The 12,919-nt window shown below is 41.5% G+C and overlaps 2 protein-coding genes across 28 annotated transcripts in view; one reads left to right on the top strand and one right to left on the bottom strand.

The window, feature by feature from the left end:
- The window catches only part of SLMAP (sarcolemma associated protein), a 101,079-nt gene extending 95,420 nt beyond the window's left edge, over positions 1-5,659 (bottom strand). For all 26 annotated transcript variants that reach the window (XM_038186175.2, XM_038186198.2, XM_038186201.2 and 23 more), the window contains exons 1-2: positions 5,511-5,659; positions 3,966-5,311 (exon numbers count right to left, since the gene is read on the bottom strand). In XM_038186175.2, the coding sequence (XP_038042103.1) occupies positions 3,966-4,163 (198 nt within the window). In that variant the 5' untranslated portion in view covers positions 4,164-5,311; positions 5,511-5,659. The remainder of the gene's footprint in view (positions 1-3,965; positions 5,312-5,510) is intronic.
- A 298-nt stretch (positions 5,660-5,957) lies between these two features.
- DENND6A (DENN domain containing 6A) overlaps positions 5,958-12,919 on the top strand; it is a 33,417-nt gene continuing 26,455 nt past the window's right edge. The window contains exons 1-3 of one of the 2 annotated variants that reach the window (XM_027467413.3): positions 5,958-8,335; positions 10,373-10,424; positions 12,752-12,888. In XM_027467413.3, coding sequence (XP_027323214.1) covers positions 12,847-12,888 — 42 coding nt within the window. In that variant the 5' untranslated portion in view covers positions 5,958-8,335; positions 10,373-10,424; positions 12,752-12,846. The remainder of the gene's footprint in view (positions 8,336-10,372; positions 10,425-12,751; positions 12,889-12,919) is intronic. The other variant, XM_072044624.1, reaches the window with a different exon arrangement.

The following is a 12,919-nucleotide window of genomic DNA, read 5'->3' on the forward strand; positions in this document are numbered from 1 at the left end:
TCCCTGGGACCAACACAAATCTGTCCACCCTGTAGTTCCCTGGCTGTATCTCTGGGGTTGGTTTTTTGTTGTTTTGTTTGAAGAGGGTGCTCCCTGCAGGGAACATTCTTTAACATTCTTTTATCCCACATAATTTAAGGCTAGAAGCCATGAAGTACAGCCTTAATAAACTTCATCTGCTATCATGTTGACTATTTGGCTTTTAATCTACTAATTAGCATTTCTGTAACCAAGATAACATGAGCCTGTTCAACTCAATTCATACCCACGCTGACTTAAATGAAAACAGTAGTATTAACTGCCACCCTAACATGGAAGCTTGTGCCTACAGATTTTTTCAGTTGTTAAAAATGACCAGTAAATTGTAGTCTGTTTGGTCTAAGACAATACTTTACTTCTCACACAGTTGAATTCTCTGTTATATCTGCTGGAAACTTCAGGTTTGTACCAAAAGCTTCTTTCCCATCTGCCAGAAGCATTTCAGCCTGCGAGAAGTCACACATAAATTATCACGGCTTTTTACTTTGCTTTTTTTAAAAAACAAAACAAAACAAACAAACAAACACCCCTCAGGTTTAATACTATTCCAATTAAACAGCTTTTACATTGTTTCTGTCCATTTGCAGTAATAGAAGCTGAACTAACACATTTAGATTTTCTGAAGCATAGCACACTCGTTTGCTTTGATTCACACTTTTTGGAACACTCCTTGCTCAGCACAACATCCACTTCCTACGTATCTAGTGACTCATTCCTACAGGCCTCTCTTAAAAGGATCCAAATGTAATTACTCACCCCCCCTTAAAAAAAATATCAAAATCAATTCTAAGCTTAAGCTTCTCATGTTACTGATATATGAAAAAATCCACAAAAAGCAAAAGGAGACATTGCACTGTTTCTATAAACACAAGCAAATGGAGACATTGCGCTATTTTTCTATAAATATTCTATTAAGCACAGAAAAAAACGAGTACAAGTTTCCCCCCCCCCACTGCCTCCACCATTACTTTTTCAGGTTTACATGCTCAAAAGGTTTGTATGTGTTCAAAAACATTTTTAAAAAGAAATGTAACTTTAAACATCTGCTTTTAATTGCTATTTACGTGTGATCTTGAAGACTCACCCCGCTTTTATCATTAATAATGCCAGCGTTACGTGGACATTATCTCCTTTGAGCAGGCAGCTTTTCCCATGCATAGTTAGAGTGTCTTTGTACAAGGTAAATATTCACCTGTCTCAACCCAGAATAACATTTCATCTTCAACTTGGTGTATTTATGTGATTCACTTCAGCTTAAGCATATCCCTGCCTCAAAAAAAAAAATAAATTGTTTAATAGTTCCCTCACCGATATTTACTGATGCTCCCTCTCCCTACTTTCCATCCTTCCCTCCCAATTATGCTGATACTGTTGTTTACAGGCTACGTAGCAAACAGGATCACTCACATGATTCACTAAAATAAAAACAAACAAAACTTCAAACCCTCAAGAAAAAAAAACATATTAGAGTACAACTGAAAGACAGCTCAAGAGGCAGCGAAGAGGATGGACTGGGAATACAGGGAACTCGTACTGCCATTGAAGTACACAGCTTTTCAAAGTATAGCCCCAGATGATTCATGAACTATTTTGAATTATTCAAAGATTTCTCTTTGTTACTAAGTTAACATTTCAAGGTCCTTTATCTTCCATTTAAAAAAAACAACAACAACAAAAAAAAAACAGAACTGGTAAAAGTCCTATACATAAGCTCCTAAGAAATGTTTACAAATACTGGCAAAAATAATTTCTGTAGGTTTAAATATACATCATTGATAGGATAATGACATATTCCTAGATGAGACATACTTATTTGAAGTTCTGTAAGCAATTATAATAAACATTCTCACATGCAAATATTCTGGCATAATTTTAGGGTTTTGTTTATTCTTTTGAAACACCACAGTTTTTTTTAAATCACTTTTGTGATACAAGATTAAGACTATTTACCAACAGCTCATCTACCTGCCTTTTCCCAACAGCTTATATCTCTTAGGATGCATTTTCTCCTCTCCTTCAACTATTAATCTTCCCAAAATTTACCATTCAAATGCTCAGACAGATCCAAAAATCAGATGACACTGATAATGAAACCAACGCAGAAACCAAAATTTTACATCTCACTTTACACTTTTTACAGTACCACGTATAAAATTTATAGTAATGTATTCCTACGCATCACCTGAAACCCACTCTATTTAGTAGATCATTATGGCTACTGATCAAGATACTCACACGGGCAATTTCCATCAGGACCCCCATCAGCTCATCACACGACAGTATTTCAAGAGGTATCACATGTTACCATCTTATTTACTACTTATTTAATACTACTAAGTTGCTACTTTAGATCAGCTAGATAAAAGGAACAATGATATATAATATTGTTTGACATGTATTAGTAAAGCCAAGCTACGTAAACATTTAAAAAGAGAACTAAAAACCAGCTGACTCTTTTAAACTCCTCTTTTAGCAGACTTGCTCACCACCCAGTGCTTTATCAAATTAAACCTTCTTTAATATGGCTAAATAATTTATAGCTATCACAGGGTATATGAGAGTCTTAAAATGTTTAAGAATCATGAGAAATATTAATAAAAAGCTGTACATACAATGCTTTTGAGTTTAAAAACAGTACAATAAACCAGAACACTTTATTGAGTCAAAGGTTAAAAACTAAGCTTAAACTAAAAATAGCATTATTTCCTGCATGTAAGTCTTCTGAAGTGTCCAAGAATGCACATTATACACACTAGAGAGCCAAAACAACATTTTTAATGAAACGCACAGATAGCAGTTCGCACAATTACACGCAGGTAACTTGAAAGCCAAGCCATAACCCAGCCTTAAGAAATTAAATGCTTGTCTTGTCCCATCATGCCCAAGTATTGCATAACATGGGATAGTTAACAATGGAAGGCTTAAGAACTTTGACTGCATTCTACTATTCTTCATGCTGTGTCATACTACTAAGAAATACTGCATTAATTACAGATCATATTATTCTCAAAATCGAGAGCTACACTGACCATATTTCACAGAAGGGCGTCCAGGGAACGTAAAAAATAAATAAAAAAAAAAAGCTAATTTATAGCAGATGAAGTTCTAGGGTGGAATATCAATACATTTTAAAAAATACTGTACTGAGCAACTGAAATCTGCACTTTGTTCATTTCTTGTTGGAAATTTAAAATTAACTTGACAGTCATTAAGTAAAATGGCTTTCCTTGTCCCAGTTCAATCCCTAGTGGACAAAACATGCACTGCAGAGCCCCTAAATTGCACTTAACAAGATATCCACTGTCTTTTTGAGACAAACAGCGATGGGTTAATAAAACACAAGCATATTTTAATATCATTTGCACTATCAATGAGAAAATAACTTGTATGCCATTTGCTACATTCCTGCTGTCATAACAAGCCTTCTATCAGACCCAAACAAAACACTCTATACACAATTTCAAAATGACAAGTAGGAAGAGTGGCACGCAAATCCAACATTCTTTAAAGCCAGTTTTTTGATGGCTCCTTATGATGAGATTTATTTACACAGCCAGTGAATAATTTCTCAGCATTTGAAAAAAAATACTGTTACACCACTTCCTTCATACAATCCTTTGCTTTCAGATTTCTAATTATTACTCACCTCAAAATCACTTATTCCCAGTAATGAACAATATGCATGCAAATTCTTCATCACTTATCTTCAACTGCTTGCTTTATGTACTTTTAACAATAGGTAAAGTTTGCACACAGTAAGAAATTATCAACTTACCTGAGAATTAATCACTTTAACACAGATCTTACTCCTTCCACATGTAACTGTATTTATTACAGTGAAACTAAAGTGACCCGCAACGCACAGGGTCTTGTTAAAGTAAGTGCGAAAGTCACTATTTTTAAATAAAGAAAGCAAAACGCCTTACCTTGCCTGTCTTGTGATCAAACCAGACAAGAGCATGGTTCCTGGACAGCACCTTGCAGTCAAAAGTTGCATTATTCTGAGCTGGCCGGCAGCGAGCCACTGAGCGGCCAATCTTGACAGGCTCGTCCAGGTAGACATGACGCTCCTGAAACGGATGAGAGTTCGGGCGGCAAGTGAAGATGGCCAAGGCTGAAGGCATCGAGGACAGATTGGGGTTGCCACACCAACCAGAGATGAAGAGAACCTCTTCCGATGCAGACTGTCCTCCACGATTTTTAAGCCGAACCTCCACAGCAACTTTACATTAAAGCACGACAAACATTATCACGTATGAGAGGCCTAACAACTCATTGTTTCAGTGTGTAAACTAATTCTGGCAATAATCCAGTGAAAAAGCCCCATTATGTCTTTTAACAACATCGGCAGTGGCCCAGAAAAAGTCTAAAACGCACAACTTTCAATCCATCCTCCTCTGGAAGAATAGGAACAAGCATCTGATTCCTTCAAAGAGAAGCAAAGGCTCCTTGAAAGAAGGATAGAATGTCTCAAATCCAAGTAGATGAGTCATACAAATACTTTTGTTTGGGACCTCAACTGCCTTCTTTTTTTTCCCCCTTCCGTAAACAACACTGACCAAAATTCTGACCCACGTAACATGGAAGCAAAGAAAGGTTTAGGGAAGGGGGAAAAGGATCAACGTCCTCTCTCAAAGCACACAGGTGAGGAGCTGGAAGGTGACCACGAAGCCCTCGCTCCGCAACAGGGATCTAGCCGTCTCACAGGGCAAGCCGCATTTCATCATCTTCGCATATTAAAACAAAGCCGAACCGATGGTCCTGGATTTAGGCGCTACGCTCTTTTCCTCCCCTACCCCTGATAAAGCCGAGCTGCTCTACAGTTCCTCGCCGCCACTCAGATAAGGAACTTGATAAGGCATGGAGAGGGCTGCAAGCTGCTTCTCCCGGGGACAAGCCGAGGCGAGGGGAGACTCCTCCGGGGCCGGCCTAGGAGCGGGCTGACAGGTTGCTGCCAGCGGGGCCAGGCGTGGGGCAGGCTCCCTCCTGCCCCCGGGGGGGGTCCCAGCCAGGAGCCCCCTGCTCGGGGAGAGAAGGAGGAGGAGGAGGAGGACGCCGAGGAGGAGGATGAAGAGGAAGAGGCGGCCGCAGCTCCGCTCCTCTCAGCCCCTCCGCAGGTGGCTGCGCATCGGGGGGGGGCCGCCCCTCAGCCCCTCACGCTTCTCCACCCGGCGGCGGCGGGAGAGGCCTGGCGGCCGGGCCCGGGCGCCTCCCGCTCGGTAGCTCTTGCCTCTCCTCAGGCGACCGCCGGCCGCGAAAACTTTCCTCCGACCTGCGGAGGCGAAAACAAACCGGGTCAGACGCGGCCCTCGCCCGGCGCCCCCCTTCCTTCTTCTCCTCCTCCTCACCCCCCCGTTCCCTCCCGTCCCCCCGGCCTAGCGGTGCCCGGCCCCGAGGGAGGCTCGGGGCGGCCCGGGGGTGGAGGAGGAGGAGATGGGGGGGGGGGAAGAGGCTGGGTCTCCCTCCCTTACCTTCAGCGCAGCGGCCGCCATAGTGACTGGAAACCTACCCGGTGCGGCAGCCGGGGAGGGGCGGGGGTCGGGGAGAGAGGGAGGGAGGGGGGGGGAGGGCAGGCGGAGGGAGGAGCCGGCCTCGGCGGGGCCTGACCGGAGGCGAGGCGAGGCGGAGAGGCCGCCCCCGGGCTCCGCGCAGGCGCTGGGGGTGGAGGGGGAGCCGCGCAGCCGCCTTGGGGCTCCGTGAAGCCGCCGCTGTTCCCCCCTCTGGGGTCGCTGCTGCCCTCTGCAGGGCGCGGGAGGAGCCCCTGCGAGGGGGGGGCAGCACTGTGAGGGGGTCGCCCTGTGAGGGGGTCGCCCTGTGAGGGGGTCCGCGCAGGGCTGTGAGGGGCTCGGGGGCAGCCCCGTGAGGGGCTCAGGGGCTGTGAAGGGGGAATGGGGCTGCGCGGATAGGGCACGGTTATGAGGTGGTGAGCGGGGGAGGGTCGCTGAGGTGAATGAACCCCCAGGGTGGGTGCGTCCCCCCCTGTGTGGAAAGGAGCGAGGGGGCTCACCCTGAGGTGGGGGTTCCCCTGCTCTAAGGTGAGGGGCTCACCCTGAGGTGGGGGCTCACTCACCCACCCTGAAGTGGGGGTCCCCCACTGCCCTGAGGTGAGGAGGTTGCCCTCCCTAAGGTGAGGGCACCCCAAGGCAGAGCAGGGTTTCTGCACTGCCTCCAATATCTGGTTTGTTCAGGGTGCTCCCCAACACCTCCCCACCTTCTTGCCATGTGTTTTTCATGCCATTTTGTGATCCTAGGTGTGAAATTTGGGAATGTTGCATGGCGGAGAGGCCGGCTGGGTTTTGCTGGCTCTGGTAACTGTCTGGGAGTGGGGGGGACCCCTTGAAGCAGTTGTCGCAGGCCCAAGGCAGAGTAACAAAAAGTTCAGTGGAGGACAGAGATGGGGTTCACTGGCCCAATGTTCTCCTTCAGCTGTTCATGGAGGCCTGATAACTATAGCACAAAGCCCTAGTTATCCCCATTTTATAGAGATCGAGGAAAGGGTGTTACTTTTTCAAGGTCATACACTAGGCTAGCGCAGAACAGGTCCCTCCAGTCCGAATTCATTTTTAAGTCAGTCAGTCCCTATAAAGCAAACAAGCAGAGATTGTTTGATATAGGATAGATGCTGGGGTTGTGCCAGCACTATAATTACCCTGTGACAAGGTGTTGGGATTAGGGAGATGGGAGGGTTTTGTGATGCCAGGAAGGCCGTGGAGGAAAGAAGTGGAGCCGTGCCAGGCAGTTTAGCCAGCAATATAGGAGAGAAATACATAGCAGTTGAGGTAAGGCAGTGAAGTGCCTAAGAGAAAGAATGATTACTGTGTTATTAGTTATAGCACAGTAAAATCTCAGGGTCATTTTTTTTAACCTTTTTTTTTTTTTTGACTCATTATTGAGGGGGGAGGGTTGGATTCATTGCAGCCTAGTTTTCTATTTTTCTTCTGATGATCCCAAGAAAAAAACAACAGCAAAAACATGTTTGTGTATCTGTGTTTGAAGCAAGGAGATTAAATCCAAAATGAGACACATCTGATTTTTGAAGACGAAAATATACTATATATGGAAGCTTTAGGGTTGTATATTGGTAGTTTTTAATTCTACAGATGGTGTATGTATATGATGCACCACCTCATAGCTTCCATCAGCTTGTTTGTAAGACTTTGCTATTGTGACAACTATATTTCTAATTTACTCTTTTATGTAAATGGAAATTTGATATGTCTGTTGTTTATAGCATACAGGATGCCGTAATGAATCAAAAAGAGGAAAGGAACGTAACAAGAGGATGGGGAAATGGATAAATAAAAGTCTATCAGGAGTTAAATTTGAGGGAAAGGGCTGCAAAAGTAGAAATAATTGAGAACATTTTGGAATTGGAGAGGAGTAAGAAGTAGCGGGAACAAATGCTACTAACAGGTGTTGGAATGAAAAGAATGTTTATGAGAGCATTTCTCGTATTTGTGTATGCATGTTTAATTGAGAAAGGAGTTTGAAAGTCAAATCCAAGATGAAGAAGCAGCATTAGCATTTATAGGGAGTAAGAGGATCAAGAGAACTAAGAGGGATATTAGTTACTGATGTTCTCTGTAAGTACTGTTTTTTCAGATATTAATGCGATTTAAACATATTTCATACTGTATTGTCTGTACAATATCTTTCTCAAGGTTTTATGTGACCAGTAGAACAAACTAATACCCCACGTTTAAGCGTCTTTTAAGCCTGTGCTATCCATATCATAGTATCCTGAACCTTTCTCCTTCTATCCCCTGGAGAAATCCCATTACGACAATCCCAAGGGGCAAGCAGTGGCATGTGCCAGCTGCCCAGTATTTCTGGGTGCTGCCAAGTGGCTCAGCAAACAGAGTTCTGCCTGCTTTCATCAAGGGACCTAACTCGAGCCCTCCTCTTCTGTGCGAGTGCCAGCTTTCGGAGAAGTTGGATGGACTTAGTTCTCTCAGACTTTTTTTAATCCTATTTCAAATTGGCTACTGAGTTCAAAAGTTATTAGAGGCTGAGTTGTAGACTTAAATTAAAAATACAGGAAGTGGTTGCATTCTGAATTGGGGAAACAAACTATAATATGAGTATTTTAAGAGGTATTTGATACTTATCAGAAAGTGTCCATCTTTATTTAAACAGTGGAAAGCAACAGGAGGATGGAGAGAGTTCAGGATGGAGTAATCAACCACTATACTCTGCTCAGCAGAGTACAGAGGGTGTGTAAGCACATGCGTCTTTTCTGCAAACCACTGTTGGTCACACAACCAAAAGAGGCAGTGAGCTTTCACAGCCATGTTAGGTAAGGGCAGCAAGATGCCACTTCGGTGGCCATCCTTTTTCTGGGCGGGAAGTCCATAAAATTTAATGATAGCCATCATAACTGAGGGCAGATACAGCATGCTCTATTGCCATCTTGGATAAGGGAAATGGAAGGAAGGTGTCTGTTGCATTTGTCCCCCAAAGAACTGGTGTCCGTTTCAGAATGATAAAATGTGGCGGGGTTACGGTTTATGTATGTACCTGCTAAATATCTGGATTTTGGTTTGAGTGTGCCAAAGTGCAGGAAAGACCCTTTAGTTCGAAGGATTTGCTGAAAAATAGGATCCTCTGCTGAAGACAGCCTGCTGTGAATTCTAAATTATCTCCAACTGCCAAGAAGGAAAACAGCATCATTATAGCCAATTCAGCGATAAATTTCTGAATGATGTGCAATGATGATCTAGAAGGCTACCAAAATGTTGTGTGTTGGATTAAGGTTGTCACTGAGAAGGTGTTGTGAACTGATTGCTTAGTGGGAGATCCTGTGTAAAGAGAGATTGTTAGATATGGAATGAATGAGGCGTGCTGTGTAGAAAAGTTCAATTTTCAATATAAAAATTATGATGTAAGTTGAAAACAGAATAAATAGATAAGGAGAAAGTTGGAGTTGCACAATTTTCTGCTGTGTTCTCACCCCTGAGACTCATTCAGCAGCAGCTAACTAAATCAATTTTTCTCATGATTACCAGAAATATGACAAATAATATGCATAATTGCCCCACATGAAGCCATACCAAATTTTAAAATATAACACTATATAAAGGGATTTACAGTTACGTAATGTGGAAACATACAGCAGAGTTTGAACAGCTGTGTCCTGATGTTATATCCCTTGCAAAACAAGCTTGCCTCACAAGTAGCTGTAGAGACATACAGAATGAAGCTGAAGCATCAAAAAGTTAAAAATTGTTTCAGAGCAGTAGGTTGGTTTTCCTGCAGCTATAAATGTGTCAGTTCAGATGAGAACAGACAATAATATTTTGGTTCATAGCAATCACTTGTCCGCTAGAGGGCCAGGGGGAGGACCAACTGCATGTCATCTCAGACTAGCTAGCTCAGACAAATGTTTGCTGATCTACAGTTGCTTTTCAGATCCAGTGACTGAATATATAGTAACTTTTTTCTCAGGCAGGAAAAGTGGTCTCACAAAATAAGGTAAACAAGGAATGGCAAGATTCTTGTGACACCGGTGATTCTACAGTTTGTTGAAATATACTGCTTGCAGTTCTTGATAAAATTCACAATATTCTGTGCATGCATGATAGCATATCTCTGGACGTTAGCAAGACTAAATGGTGTGGTTGCAGTGCATATCAATACAACAACAATCCGATTTGAATTTTCAGATACATGTTGTTTTCAGGAGCTGCTGAATACATATACTTTCTACAGATGTTTTCTCTAGCGGTATATTTCTGTCCTTGCTGATATATAATGAGAAATAAATGGAGCAAGATCATTTCCTCAGAATAATGATCATTAGTGGAAAAGAATAACAGGCATTTGCTAATGTTATTTGCTAGTTTCATTATCATGTTTAAAAAGAGTCCAATTATCCTAGTAACTAAAGATCATAGGAAAAAAAAAAAGCCCGTAATATGTATCAGAGCTGCGTTATACCTTATATTTAATTACAAACCTTGCATTGCAGCGTTTGAAGCACTGCGTGTAAACGACTTTTGGAAAAGATTCTGTACAATGATTCCATAAACATTGGTATGTGAGTGAAAAGGATCTGGCTCCTGAGTCCCTTAGCTTCCAGTGGCAGTGGTCCCATAAACTTTCTACAAGCTCACCAAGCTCTTCCTAAAAACTTAGGGCTCTAGTCCTCACTACTTTTGTTGGAACATTTTCTTCAAAACCTTGCTTCTCCAATGATTAGAAAATTTGTTCTAATTATCAGCCAGAATTTATTCAAGGGTGGTTATACCTGCAGTGCTACCGTTTTTCTTTAGTTTCAAAATTATGTTCTGTTCTTTCACCTGTCTGACTAAAGAACCATTGCATTATCTTTCAGCCTTAATTTTGAAGGACAAAGCAACTCAGCTGGTTTGATCCTCTCTTGTCAGGTAGACTCTCCATTTATCTTGTTTCACTGTATGCAGTTATAACAATGTAATATGCATAGTAAGTTTTATATACTATGTAAAGTAAATGTTACATGTAAAATGTATTCTCTATATAATCTCTATTACATACATTATGTTGTATGTTGATAATATTAATACAATGTATATAGCAAATATAACGTAACATACTGTTAATAGTTATTCAGTTTATATTAATGCTAATATATAATTTTACATAGAATGTTTCTTTATTTCTAATGAAATTCTCTAAATTGGTCTTCCTGGCCTCTTCCCTGCTTTATCATTTTCGTAGAACACAGTCATCATGTGATTAGCTCCTAGTGGCTCTTCTCTTAATATGAGGTTGACATTTTTGAGATGTTTGAAATTTTCTCTGGTTTGTAGAGTAAGAAAACAAAGTGTTAAGTACCTTTCTTTATGAATGTTTGTTACACCAATTTTTCTGATACAAATTAAGTATTGCTTTCAATTAAAATTTCAAGGGTGGGAGGCAAGGGGAGACGAGCAGAAGATGTTTATCCAACCCTTTGGTGTTACGCAGTAGATATGTGCGTTCCACACCGTCACTTCCTACTGAAGCTGATGGAAATTGGCCAGCCAGCAGCCACCACTACATTGGCTGCTACGTGGTAGAAAGCTTCCTGCTGAGAGGCAGGACAAAACAGCAGAGTTGTTGTGGTTGAAAGAGGGTGGAAGAAAGTAAGATAGCTTCAAATGCTGAACAGCTTTGGACTTTATGAATCCACCTGTCCTGCATAGGCCTGTACTCATCAGCTGTCATTACAGAGGATAATTTTTTTCAGAAGATACTCATGTCCAAACCCTGTAGAATATTTATATGAACAGATTGCTGTCTTTCTGCAAAACAAGGCAGAGTTCAAAGAGATTTGTTAAGGGCAAACTCCATATGCAGAGCCCTACAATTTCATGTGCAACTTGTAGCAATGCATCCTGAGTTGACAGGTTCCCAAGTTTGAAGCTTGTACTTAGTCCTGCGCAGATTTGACCCAGCATAAGCTTCTTGAAGAAGAAAGCAGTCAGCCTCAGTTGTTATTACAATACCTAAAATACATGCAGGAACATTTTAATTCTTTTTCTTAAACAACTGACATCCATTCTCAACCAAGAAAGATCATCACGCTTTATGAAAACTGAAATGCATTTGAAATGTCTAGGTAAAAATTTTCCTGAACTGATTATTTCCCTAGTAGTTAGGAAAATCTCCAGTAAGTGAGAATCTTTCTTTCTCAATGATCATATCTCTGTTCTCTAAACTTTCTCCTGCCAAAGGTTTATTTCTGTTAAGCATCAGGTGGAATTAATGTACTGGTTATTGCCTATGTTTAACAAAACAAGTAGAGAATATCAGTCTTACTGAAGGACTTTATTCTCTGTAGTTTACTTGTGTACAAATATATAGAGAAATATTTAGGAGTATACTTTTTGTTTTCATAAAGACTTAAAAATAGAGGCCAATGAAAACTAGAAAGGAATGCATAAGAGGAAGGTCTGTAAGAAGCCACGACATGTCATTTTTTCTTAAACCAAGCAATAAAAGCTTTTGGCCAGGCCTTGTTTCAGCTCCTAAATGGAAGCAGCAAATTAAATACCACTGCTGTGACTTTAACCTGATTAAGCTAAGCCTTAGTCACATCATATTTTGGATGGCAATCTTTTACGGAGTCTGGGAATTAGCTACTGGAAAAGTTCATGAGTGTGAAATGGCATCATGGTAAAATACCTGAAGCAACGGGAGACAGCGCGAGCCTTCCTTTACAGCCGCTCCCATTGCACGCTACATAACTCCTTTCATATCTTAGTTTATATCTAAAATTCACTTTGCCACTAGTGGTTTATGGTAACAGAGGGCTGCTCTATCTTAAATTATTACAATTATAATTTTGTGTATTATGATTTTATTTGCCTGAGTTATATATTTATTCCTCCTTTGTCTAGGAAATTACTCTAATGATCAAAGCGTGCATTAATTTCTGCCAGTTTGGTTTTGATAGATAAACAAATGTTGTTAATGAGTTAAGGAAACAGTGCGTCCAAATAGTCCTGAATTTTCTGTTAAGTATGCACAGGTGTGGTATCTTGATTTTGATATTTGCAAGTCCGAATTGGAAGAAGTGTCAGGTAATTCAGGCAACCAGCCTGGCTGCATTTACTACAGGTGACACTTTCTGGTAGCAGTCAAGCAAAAGCCTAGTGTGAGTAACCAAATAAAAAGCGTGATGGTTTAGGAAAGCCTTTTTTTTCCCCTCTAGAGGGAGAGGTGTGATTTTTATTTATTTATTTCTCAGAGCAGCTGTGCAGCGCTTTACCTTGAATGCCACGAACTCCGTGGGACACGGACTGTGCTATAGGAACACTTGGGAGAATATTTCGGAAGCGTTAAATGAGGAGCAACCCTTGGCGTCTGGCTAAGACACCGACACAGGTTTTAAGAGCTTTGTTTCTCCACCTCTCAG

The sequence above is a fragment of the Anas platyrhynchos genome, chromosome 13, assembly GCF_047663525.1.
Source record: "Anas platyrhynchos isolate ZD024472 breed Pekin duck chromosome 13, IASCAAS_PekinDuck_T2T, whole genome shotgun sequence".
In the NCBI taxonomy this organism is placed as follows: domain Eukaryota; kingdom Metazoa; phylum Chordata; class Aves; order Anseriformes; family Anatidae; genus Anas; species Anas platyrhynchos.